Source organism: Eptatretus burgeri, chromosome 8 (genome assembly GCF_056783735.1).
Source record: "Eptatretus burgeri isolate ZD-2024b chromosome 8, Ebu_testis_v1, whole genome shotgun sequence".
Taxonomy (NCBI): domain Eukaryota; kingdom Metazoa; phylum Chordata; class Myxini; order Myxiniformes; family Myxinidae; genus Eptatretus; species Eptatretus burgeri.
Window position 1 is genome coordinate 2,415,466 of NC_140968.1, and position 12,316 is coordinate 2,427,781.

Below are 12,316 nucleotides of genomic sequence, written 5' to 3' on the forward strand. Positions count from 1 at the left end.
ATTACACTGAGGTGCATGTTTTGTTGGGAGCCAGAGGTTAAAATTGATTTGCTAGATAAGACCAAATTCGTTTCGAAATGCTTAATATATTTAGAAATAGTCTATCCCAATGAGATGAAACATAATCGATTGACAATTTTTTTTTTTACATTGTCAATGATTTCATGGCCCTTTACAAAGATGCACTTCCGTCAAAAGCACCAAACAAGATTTAAAATATAGCATTAAAAGTAATACAAATGCGCGAGAATATATTTTTATTCATCTATCTATCCACTTATGAAATCTGTCCAATCAAAAATCCGTCCCTTATCTTCTGTCAGACAATTGTGTCTGCAGGATTGGGAGTGTTCTGCGAGTACTAATAATCTTGAGACACGCATTAAATCGGCAACGCAGACGGTTGTATGCGCCTGCACGCAAGTGTGTGGTGCCTATGCACAGAAACACACCGTACTCAGTGCACGCATGTGTGTTGTGTCTCACCAAACGCTGCCAGTTTGTACATAGTGCTGTCACTGTTTCTGGTGCATTAAGTCTGCCGTTTGTTCGTAGATTTCTCCATAATGTGCAACTTTTGTCAAAAAGAACAATTTGATTGTTATAATACGGATTTTTAGCATAATTTTGAACTGTGTATCTCATAGTCCCTTGGACCTCGTGAACGAAACTCGAAAACGAAGCAGTTTTCGAGCGCTCGTCCCAAGGCCTAAATGACCCGTCAGCGATTGACAGACAGACAGAATAACAAAGTCAACTGACCAATACACTGTACTTGCACTTGCAAATCTTCGATTTTGCAAGTAACAAACAAACAAACAAACAAACAGAGAGGGGTGAAAACGTAACCTCCTTCCACCTTTGGTGGTGGAGGAAATGATCCAAATTTAACAAAGAATTATATTTCAAAATTTCAAACCAAGATAATCTGACCAATTTCATTCACAACAGAAAATTGCGATTAGAATGTTACGACTCATTCCAAGCTTAAATGCATAACCAGGCAACAATGTAGAAGCATTGCATTAACTGGTGTTTTTAGTGATCAATCAAATCACCATGGTAATATCCAGGCAAAACAAACAAACAATAACAAAAAAACACTGGTACCAAATTTTTCAACTTTCCCGACAATAATTCAAGTAATTTGGCCAGATCTATGAGAGATAAAAGGTACTCTCCAGTCATACCCTGGTCATCATCGAGGTTAGGAAGGCCTTCGGAGACGTGCACAGCATGCTTATCTTCCTTTTCATCTGGCAGTTGGTTTGCCCCCAGGTTAGAAATCTGCCGTTTCTGCAGGCCCATCCCACTGCGGCCTTTCTTCGATGGGGATGACTTGAGTGCTGTCACATTAAAGCAATGATTGCTCAATTGAACTCTTCACAAAATGAGCAGTTTAGAAATAACTGAGAAAATCAAGAAACCAAAGTCAGCAAAGTTAGACGACCAAATAATTCGTATAGCTGAACACAAGAAATCTTGATAATATTTTCATGTCCCTTTAAGAAGAGAAAAAAAAATTACTTGATTATTGTATTTAAAAATATATTACTTGATTATTGCATCAAAAAGTAGTCAAAACAACTTACATGGAGTGACTTTGAAGACCTGTACACTCATGAATTTTAGAAAACGCTCCGCATAGAACTTTGGCCTGTGCACGGACACAGTGTCCTACAGAGAGCAAAGAGTGGGGATGAGGGACAGCCATTGGTTTAATTGCGCTTTGGTAGGTTGTGTGAGTTACAAAATTTTATCAAGAGCTTAAGCTTACATTCAACAAGGTGTTAAGTACAAATATTAAACAACAAATATTAAAGTATCAAGTTTTAAGCCTTTTTGTTGAATATTCACAATAAAAATGAAGCTTTGCATTATACTCACACCATCATGAACAAGTGCTTTCCAAGAATGTTCCAATTTTTTTATCAACCTGGAAATGCAAAGATTGTCATGTAAAGATCCAACAGCATGGACTTAAAATCAATGCAATATTGTTGCGACCCCAGCACAAGTTCCTTACGCCAATTTGACAGATGAAAATATCCATGCGCAAGTTAACCTCATTTGTCCCACCAATCACATTTTTGTCAGATGTGACATATGGCTGCTGGAAGGAGCTCTTTCAGCTTAGAAAAAAAATTAACAATAATAAAACTAACGAGTTTGAATAAGGAAGGTCTTCGATAAGTTGTGAAATATGTACACCAACGAAACAACTTCAAAACATAGGGGAAACACCCCTGGCCGCTCACCTGGTAGCGGCTTTATAAAGATAACCAGGGAGCCACTGGTAGGCGTAGATGACCCACAGAATATGTAACGGAGAAGAAAGTAAATACCAATGGATATATTTTTAATGCCGTGAACAAACTTTGGTGGGTCATGCGTGATAAAGATTGTGGTCAAGTTTCATTGAAATTGTTTGTGTAGTTTCGGTGAAGAAAGCAAATACATATTTTGGGGGCAATCCCCCTGTAGACCTCCGGAGACCCAAATATTTTTCATGGTGTGAATCAACCTTGGTGCATCATGGCTGATGAAGGTGGTGGTCAAGTTTCATCGAAATTGTGTGCGTAGTTTCGGAGAAGAAAGCAAATACATATTTTGAGGGCAACCCCCACTTACACCCCAATTTTTTTTTAATGGTGTGAACAAACTTTGGTACATACAGGGTGATGAACGTTGTGGTCAAGTTTCATCAGAATTTGGTGTGCCATTTCTGAGAAGAAAGCAAATACCTTTTTAGTGGGGGCAACCCCCTGTAAACTCCCTCCAGACACCCCCTTATTCCCCGACTTTGTTAATGGTGTGAACAAACTTTGATACATCACGGTTGATGAAGGTTGTGGTCAAGTTTCATCAGAATTGTGTGTGTAATTTATGAGAAGAAAGCAAATACCTCTTTTGGGGGGTAACCCCCTCATAGACCACCTTAGACCCTGTTTTTTAATGGTGTGAAAAACCTTTGGTACATCACAGGTGATGAAGGTTGCGATCAAGTTTCATCAAAATTGTGTGTGTAATTTCGGAGAAGAAAGCAAATAACTTTTTAGTGGGGGCAACCCCCACCCCCGTAAACTCCCTCCAAAGACCCCCTTGAGACTCCAATTTTTTAATGGTGTGAACAAACCTTGGTACATCACAGTTGATGAAGGTTGTTGTTAAGTTTCATCGGAATTGTGTGTGAGATTTCTGAGAGGAAAGCAAGTCCCTATTTTGGAGAGCAACCCTCTTGGAGACCACCTCAGACCCCGATTATTTTTAATGGTGTGAACAAACTTTGGTACATACAGGGTGATGAAGGTTGTGGTAAAGTTTCATTAAAATAGTATGTGTAGTTTCAGAGAAGAAGTTGCAAGTATTTGTGGACGGACAGACAGACGGACTGACAGACAGACAGAGAGACGGTGTTCCATCTCATAAGCGCCCGGGAACTACGTTCCAGGTGAGCTAAAAACAGCAAACACACAAATGGAAAAATACACAAATGTGTATTGGCTAATGGAAAGTCAGTAATACAACGAGCAGACAGACAAGCTCAGAGGAAATCCAATGCACCTGTATGATTGCAGAATGTCTATAATGCCAAGGTATATGACTAGGCGATCTCCTTTGCTGGTCTTTGCTGGAATTCCGCCCATCCTGTAGTGTTGTGGGAATGGGAATTGGGAGAGGTTGGGGTTGAAGACAAAAACACAAAATTCAGGAACAATAATTCTTCAAATAGTTTCTTCTTTCGACTGAAAGCAAACACTAGCTTTAATATGTTTGGACAATGAAAATTAAAGAAAGAAAGTGTGGAGGTAACTTTCTGAAAATGCTGATGCTATTTACATATTTACACATATTGTAACTAACTCAATCTCTCTAACAGGTGACGTGAGACTGCTGGAAAGGACAATGCACAATCCGTGTGGCCAGAGGACTGTAGTCCACGGCAGCAAAGTGGGCTGTGGAGCCATGGTGAGGAGTGGGATGGCCAAAAAGGCAGCGCTGTCCACTTGAAGCAGGCAGCCAATGAGAGGGACCCACTGTGCATGAGGGTGGTCCCAGAGGTGGAAAGGGCTGTGACCACACATGCACACAGCAATTGGAGTTAGACCCTCAAGGGTACAATGTCTGTTTCATCACCAGAATGTGAAGGAGATTTTAGAGATGTGAACGCTGCATCCACCATATTTGCTCCTCATCACTATCGAACATCCCACATGACCTGAGTCTGCGAAAGCCACAGTGCGGTGGAACCAAAGATCAACTCGTGCCTGTCAAATCCTCGCCTGTTCTGTTCCCTTCGTTGAAAGAGTCTGTGCTGTAACAGCTCGATACTTGGTGCCATTAGTTAGGACTAGGACTAGGACGAGAGAGAGACAACGAGAGAGAGAGAGAGAGACAACGAGAGAGAGAGAGAGAGACAACGAGAGAGAGAGAGAGAGAGACAACGAGAGAGAGAGAGAGAGAGAGAGAGAGAGAGAGAGAGAGAGAGACAACGAGAGAGAGAGAGAGAGAGACAACGAGAGAGAGAGAGAGAGAGACAACGAGAGAGAGAGAGAGAGAGACAACGAGAGAGAGAGAGAGAGAGAGACAACGAGAGACAGAGACAACGAGAGACAGAGACAGAGACAGAGACAGAGACAGAGACAGAGACAGAGACAGAGACAGAGACAGAGACAGAGACAGAGACAGAGACAGAGAGAGAGAGAGAGAGAGAGAGAGAGAGAGAGAGAGAGAGAGAGAGAGAGAGAGAGAGAGAGAGAGAGATCCATCTCGTAAGCGCCCGGGAACAACGTTCCAGGTGAGCAAAACACAGAAAACACACAAATGGAGCACCATCTCGACCTTGGGACGAGAAAGAGAAAGAGAAAGAGAAATAGAGAAACAAGTCTGAAGACTACGATGGTTCACGAGCGGTATTTGACAATGTAGATTGTTTCAGAAGTCAAGGATGAGACAATGTGATAATGTTTGACCAAGTTATAAAAATGATCAGCATGATGTGGTACGAGTGACAGGTTATTAGCAGCAAAATGTCGAAAACCCGGTTTCGTTCAACAACTTTCAAAATTTGACCTTTGCATAACCTTTAAAGGTCACAAAACAATGTTGTGGACATTAAAATAAGGAAACAGGATACATGCTATCACTTATTGGAGTTAGTTCGTCGAAGGTCGAAAACCCAGTTTGAATCCCACAACTTTGAACATTTGATCTTTGTGACCTTTAAAGGTCAAAGGTCAAGGATTATGACCTTTGGTGCAAAACTTCCTCTGGAACATTCCAGGAACAATATAACGTCATATAGGCTATATGGCATTTCGCACTCATCGGATTATCGATACTTTGATGAAATCAGCGTAAAAACAAACTTGAAGGGGGCGCCACGGGCAAGGTGTTCGAGATAGAACAAAATGGTTTCAAGACTTCAGGTGGGGAATGACCTCAAGATTATGCATAAAAAATATTGTCATCCGAGTTCTCAAAGTTTGGGCGGTCGTATGATTTTTATGTCAAAATTCGAAATTTTCTAAGTTCGTGACCTTGTGACCTTGACCTTGGGACGAAAATGAAAAATCGAGCTCCGTGGGGCTATGCAGGTGCCATTGGGCTAACCAAATACCGAAACCACTGCCAGATTCGACAAACCCCCGAGGAGAAGATGCAAATTGAAATCTGCTACCCCCTAAAAACACAATTCGCAATTTTCTAAGTTCATGACCTTGTGGCCTTGACCTTGGGACGAAAATGAAAAATTGAGCTCTGTGGGGCTATGCAGGTGCCATCGGGCTAACCAAATACTGAAACCCCTGCCAGATTCGACAAATCCCTCGGAAAAGAAAATTTTTTTTATGTCAAAATTCGCAATTTTCTAAGTTCGTGACCTTGTGGCCTTGACCTTGGGACGAAAATGAAAAATTGAGCTCTGTGGGGCTATGCAGGTGCCATTGGGCTAACAAAATACCAAAACCCCTGTCAGATTCGACAAACCCCCTAGGAGAAGATGCAAATTGAAATCGGCTACCACCTAAAAACATGTTTTTTGGACGTGGCGCCGACCATAATGGGCGCAACCACGCCCATTTTCAGGAAAACACGAGATCATGATATAAACCTCCCACAAAAATTTTGTCAGAATCGGATCAAAACCCACGGAGCTATGCTCGGGACAAACAGACAGACATACAGACAGAGACATACAGACATCCAGACAGACAGACAACAATAACGAATATAATGGTCACTTATTTTTTTCATGAACCAATAGAGAAATAGAGAAAGAGACAGAAGAGACAGAGACAGAAGAGAGAGAACGAGAGAGAGTGAAGAGAGAATATGTTGTGCTTTATGAACACACACACACACACACACACACACACACACACACACACACACACACACACACACACACACACACACACACACACACACACACACACACACACACACACACACACACACACTTCGGGAATCGGCAAGTTCGAATTGGTGTCATTATAAACTGCAGTACTTACTGTATACAACCCAAAAACCTTGAGAAGCTTTCATCAAAAAACAACATTGCATTTACAGACATTTCAGGGATATGTTCAAAACAATAATCTTTATAAACAGCTGCGTGTGACGGGTGAGGAAAAAAAAATTCAGCTCGGTAATTTAGAAAACACGTTAAAATGGCAAACGGCTCGGAAATCAGGTGTTATTTCAAAGACACTCGCTCAGCATGACGGAGCATGAGTCACCAGCAACGAGTGCTCGGCAAGTGGTTTAAGCACTCATGCAAGCACTCCAATTAAATTATTGATAAGGAACGGTTGGTCAGGCTGTCGCTGCACACCAAATAGGATCCCTTTAACTTTAAAGCTGGTCTTCACTACACACGCAGCAGTTAATGAAATAAAATGAATTCATTCAAATAATGACTTTCTCCACAAGAGTTGCTGCTTAATGCAGAACAACCCTGGAGACATCATAAAGTTCAATTGCCCTTGAAATAAACATTGCAGGTAATCTAACATTTTGCCTGCTCGTTTGTGCACGTGTCACGTGGTGCATCGGTTCGGGGTCCGCACAAACATTATATCATTTTTTTTTTTAATTTTAAAAACGTCAGTTTTTCACCAGATTTACTTTGATTCCTTATAGAGCACCTCACAAAACCTCTGAAAATATAGACACAGATCTGGCAGATGCAATGGATCTGCAGTTCCTCTGGGGGAGAGAGCACAAGGTCTGGCAGTGAATACATTAAATCATATAACTTAATGAAGCTAGTCAATATTGGCTGTTTCCAATTTTTTCACTCAAAATAATTCTCCAAACTGTGGAAAAAGATAAGTTTAATGCTTTGGAAATTTCACATTTTCTTGTGTATCTATGGAGAAGGAGGGAACATCGGCTTACTTGCTGAAAGTAAATAGGTGTATCGGCTTAGTTATAAGACTCGATTTTTTAAATTATCAGATTTCACAACAGCTTTTGACACTTATTTGGTCCAGATGATATCCGATCCTCAAAACCAAAATAATATTTCGATGATATACTTTAATTAGTCCGTGACAGTAGATTGTAGAAAATAGTATCATATCATGCATGAAATTGCTCAAAGCTCCTAATTTTAAAACTATCGTTCTTACAAAAGTGATGTATACAGCGATTCATGGCTATGATGAAGAGGCATTCGAAAATTTGAGTGAGGAAAGTGAAGAAAAAAACTTTATCGTGAAGAAATCGTTGCGGCCTGTTCCAAGTCAAGGCATGGTTGAGCAGGCCAAAAAACATGGTGGCTTCAGACCCCAGCGAGGTTACCTATGATATGCCTTCCGACCCCAAAGGGAGTGGTGACCGAGGATACTCCTGATAAAGGATACAATTAAATAAGGCCGTGAATCATCTTCAAAAGGGGTGTTTTAATGAACCCAAACATCCAATTTTCACTCTTGCACTTCCTTGGAGTTTTCTTCGTATGCATGCAAAGCTTCAGGCTGCTACATTTCATGGTTTTGGAGTTATGGAGGAGACACACGAACACATTAACATTTATTAGTTTCGATTGCGTGTTCCGTCATCGCTCGTTTGTGTCTGTAAACCACTTGGTCCCGCATATATTTGAAGCGTCCTCTCTACCTTATCCCCATATTTCTTTCATCTCACCCTAGTTGTTGACCTTTGGCCTATGTTGACCTTTTGGTCTATGTTGACCTCAAAAAAAATTGGCTTGTTGAATTCAGTGACCTGAAATATAAATCCTCTTCAAATTTCAAGTCAATCGGATGAAAATTGAGGATTTTAGAAATCTCACCGAAGTTGTTGACCTGTGGCCTATGTTGACCTTTTGACATTTTGACCTCAAAAACAATAGGCTTCTTCCTTATGACAAACTCTACCATGTGGTGAAGTTTCATGAAGATCAGTTTAAAATTGTGACCTGAAGGCAAGACAAACAGACAGACAGACAAACAAACAGACAGAGACAGACAGAATAACAAAATCAATGAACCAATATACTTGAAAAATCTTCACTTTTGCAAGTAACAAACAAAGAGGGGTGAAAACATAACCTCCTTCACCTCCAGTGGCAGAGGTAATAAAGCATTTTAATTACAAGAAGCGTTTTCCTGCCTTTTGTCTTTCACTCTTGAATGCTCCATTTCAGCTTCGTTTGGATGAACCTTATATTCGGGAAGTCATTCTATAATCTGAACTGTGTTAACGGACACCTCTGCTACAACAATATATACAAACATACAATATATATATATATATATATATATATATATATATATATATATATATATATATATATATATATATATATGTATATATATGCCCATCCATATTGGCTTGTATATTAATTTGGGATAGAGGCTGGAATTAATACCAACATAACCAGGTGACTAAAAATAAGCATTCGTCACAAATTAGAAAAGTACTCACCAGTTATCATCCGTTTCCACTGGACTTCCCCTGCGTGCCACACCCTGAATTGACTCCATGGCTGTGGAATACAAAGCCTTTTGTCCCATATGCTTCCGACTCTCCTGAGACGCACTCGCTAGTGCTGCAGCACCCTCATGTTCCCGCTGGCCTATTTCCAGATTGTGCACTCCAATCAACAGACTGTAATCCATGATCTGGAAGCTTTCCAGGACCTGTTTAATCAAGAAAATTGAGATTAGTTGCATAATGGCATCAGCATATAATGTACGATATTGACCAAGATTGAGTAAAGGACAAGGAAAAGAGTTTGGGGGGGGGGGGGAACTGAATAAAGGAGAGGAGAAGCCTCTTTTGCACCTAAAATCAGTCCTGAAACAAGCAACTCCTCCCCCATTTCGTCAAGCCCGTGCAACACTCCCTCTGGAGTGTTCACACCTAGCATGAGAAACCGAGAAGTGGGGGAGAAGACAGAAGAAGCTATCAACACATTCACAAGCACGTCAGATGGAAAGAATGAAAAAGTTGCATTGCAGCAGCATACATTTTCTTCCAGTTCAAATTGTCAAAATACCTCCTTCTGCTTTATTTTTGGCAGCTGCTGCACATTTAGTGCAGTTTTCTTTCAAACATCTGCACTCCTAATCAAATATATAAAGCTCTTTCTAACCACTCACTCACTGGCATAAATGACTCATTCATTCATATACATTCCAGGTGAGATAGGAAGTTCAAATTTGGCAAGCTGATAGAAACGAAAGCCACAATTCCAGATATAGATGGAAAGATAGCTAGATAAATAAATAAATAAAATAAAATTAATTAAAACACAAAACTCCAAATAAAGGAAAATATATGTAAGCATGTGAGCATCACATGACAAAGACAATGGAACAAAAATATATGTAAATACGGGGTGTCATGTGACGAGAGACAACGGCACATCACATGACCCGACAATATGCCACGTGATCTTGCACGGCACGATCGCCCCAGAATTGAGTGGGTGTTTCCAAAGACATCTTATTGCACACCCGTTCATTTGATCGACTCATTTATCTGTTTGACAATACAAGCACAATAGACTAATATCTGCCATCAAGTGCACTCAGCAAAGGAGGAGGAAACGTATGACAGTGACAGAATTTCCACAGCCCCACCAAGGAAGGCTAAATATACATATACAGTATCTTATATTAGCAAGGTAACCATGCTATGGCATGGGAGGGGGCTAGACAGCCAGTTTGTGAAGGACTTGGGCAAAAAAACAACTTATTGCAGCTGACCCCCAGCAGAAGTAAGGTGGGTAATATTTATACGATATCAATGGCAAAACTGCAAATGCTGAATCGGCGAATGTCACGGGTAGAAACCCTTACATAAAATTTTCATTGTGCTTTAAACTCAATCTTTCGATATTTTCATTCCAAACAGCATCAATCCAATCACAAATTAATATGATACCATTAATATAACAAAATACAAATGCTCGTGAGGTAACCGAATACAGAGAACGTTCTCCCACAACAACCATTACAGACAAATCTGCCGGCGAGAAAGGGCGGATACAAAACAATTCGTACGGATCAAAAATTAAAATCATAATTGTATTGAGAAATTCATGAAACCTCCCACCCACGTTAGGATGGGCAAAAGCGGGGCCGTTCGGGTGGAAACTCAAAATCACAATTGCATCAAGATATCTATCATCAAACCAGTGAATATTTCTGGTGAACCCACGATTGTGTTTCCATCCGGATCGGGAGCAGTTTCGTATGGATCGAAAGTGAAAATCATAAATGTATTGAGGTATTTATGAAACCTCCCACTCCCCTCAAGACATCCGGTGGGACCCCAAAAATTTCCTCATGTTTGACAGGGGCTAGCCCCAAAAATGATAGTAGTTCAGGGATGGACAGACACACTCCTGCGTTATAACACATATCGTATATCTAGTGTAATATATGTGTGTGTATATTGTTGTGGTTGACGAAATTCGCAAACCACCATTCAGGTCCCTTAGGTGAGATATCTCTGTAAGTATATGTGTAGTTAGGCCCAAACCCGTTGTTTCGACGGAATAAATGTCATTCATTCGGGCTGCGACCCCTTTAGATAGCCGTTTTTCTTTTACTATCTTTATTTTGGACCAGCCGCCATTACTACCACCACCAACCACGTCTCAACAGCCATCACACAACAACCACCAACCGCAACGCCGCTTCACAACCACAGCCACGACCTTTACCGTCACAACTCGCCCTCGCAACCATCGCATCACCGTCATTCCCGCGCCGCTTGTGGGCACCGATACTGGACTCGTGCAGGGCGCGCACCGAGCAACGGGTGCAGAGGCACAGCCTTTCCGAAGAAAACGGATCAAAAACGACTCACGCCCACTTCTGTTCCGTCCTATCGGCGAGCGTGGGGCGATTTGGCCCCGCCTCCAGGTGCGTCGGAGTGTGGTCGCTATATGCAGATTCGCGGATCAAAAAGCATTCACGCCCACTTTTCTTCTGTCCAATGGGGAGCCAGCCAGAGTGAAAGGGTCGAAGGTGAAGGAGCGAGGCCACGGGGGCTATAAAGGGCCGCGTTCGCTCGTAGTTGAGTTTTCTGAGTCAAGGGCAGTTCGGAGTGGAGTTGGGAAGAGCCAGTCAGGAGAGGAGTCGGAGAAGGCGGTTGGACTGAGCTGTGGAGAGTTGGAGAGGTGGCGGCGGCGAAGGCGGTCGAGGGGTGCTCGTGTCAGAGTCGGTGGAGTTGGGAAGAGCCAGTCAGGAGAGGAGTCGGAGAAGGCGGTTGGACGGAGCTGTGGAGAGTTGGAGAGGTGGCGGCGGCGAAGGCGGTCGAGGGGGTGCTCGTGTCAGAGTCGGGGAGCTGCGGAGGGGAGAGGCCGGCAACGCGACCGAGGTCGTGGTGGAGACGCTCGTCGCGGGACCCGAGACAGGGAGATATCCTCCTTCCCCCGAGCATCAACAACCCCCCTCCTGTTTCCCCCCGCGCTGAGATAGTGTGAGAAGGGGGCCCCGTTCCCACCCCATACCAGGCAGTCCCAGCGAGGCCCGCGGAGTCGGGGCGCCAGCGCCATTTTGCGGCTCATCACCAGACGGGTAGGCTCGACGTGGTCTCGGCCCCAGGCCGTCTGCCCCCTCATAGTGGAGGGTGGTCCCTTTTTCTTTTGCTTTGAGTATATGTGTTGTCGGCGCCGTCTGTGAAGTAAAACTGTATAATTGTTGCCGTGTGCTCGGTAGTCGGTTAGCTCTGCATTGTCTTTTGCTTTTACATTTGCTTTTTGTGTATTATTGTGTGTTTCTTCTTCTTTTACATTTGCTTTTGGTGTAATTGTATATGTGTGCTTTCCGTTCATCGCGAAATAAATGTGCTT

The 12,316-nt window shown here is 42.3% G+C and overlaps 1 protein-coding gene across 1 annotated transcript in view; it reads right to left on the minus strand.

Annotated features, from left to right (window-relative positions):
• The window catches only part of LOC147020921 (phosphatidylinositol 4-phosphate 5-kinase type-1 gamma-like), a 121,284-nt gene that overhangs the window by 21,457 nt on the left and 87,511 nt on the right, over positions 1-12,316 (minus strand). Inside the window, exons 8-12 of the mRNA XM_085890579.1 lie at positions 8,935-9,149; positions 3,565-3,648; positions 1,888-1,936; positions 1,593-1,677; positions 1,191-1,346 (exon numbers count right to left, since the gene is read on the minus strand). Of these exons, the coding sequence (XP_085746705.1) occupies positions 1,191-1,346; positions 1,593-1,677; positions 1,888-1,936; positions 3,565-3,648; positions 8,935-9,149 (589 nt within the window). The remainder of the gene's footprint in view (positions 1-1,190; positions 1,347-1,592; positions 1,678-1,887; positions 1,937-3,564; positions 3,649-8,934; positions 9,150-12,316) is intronic.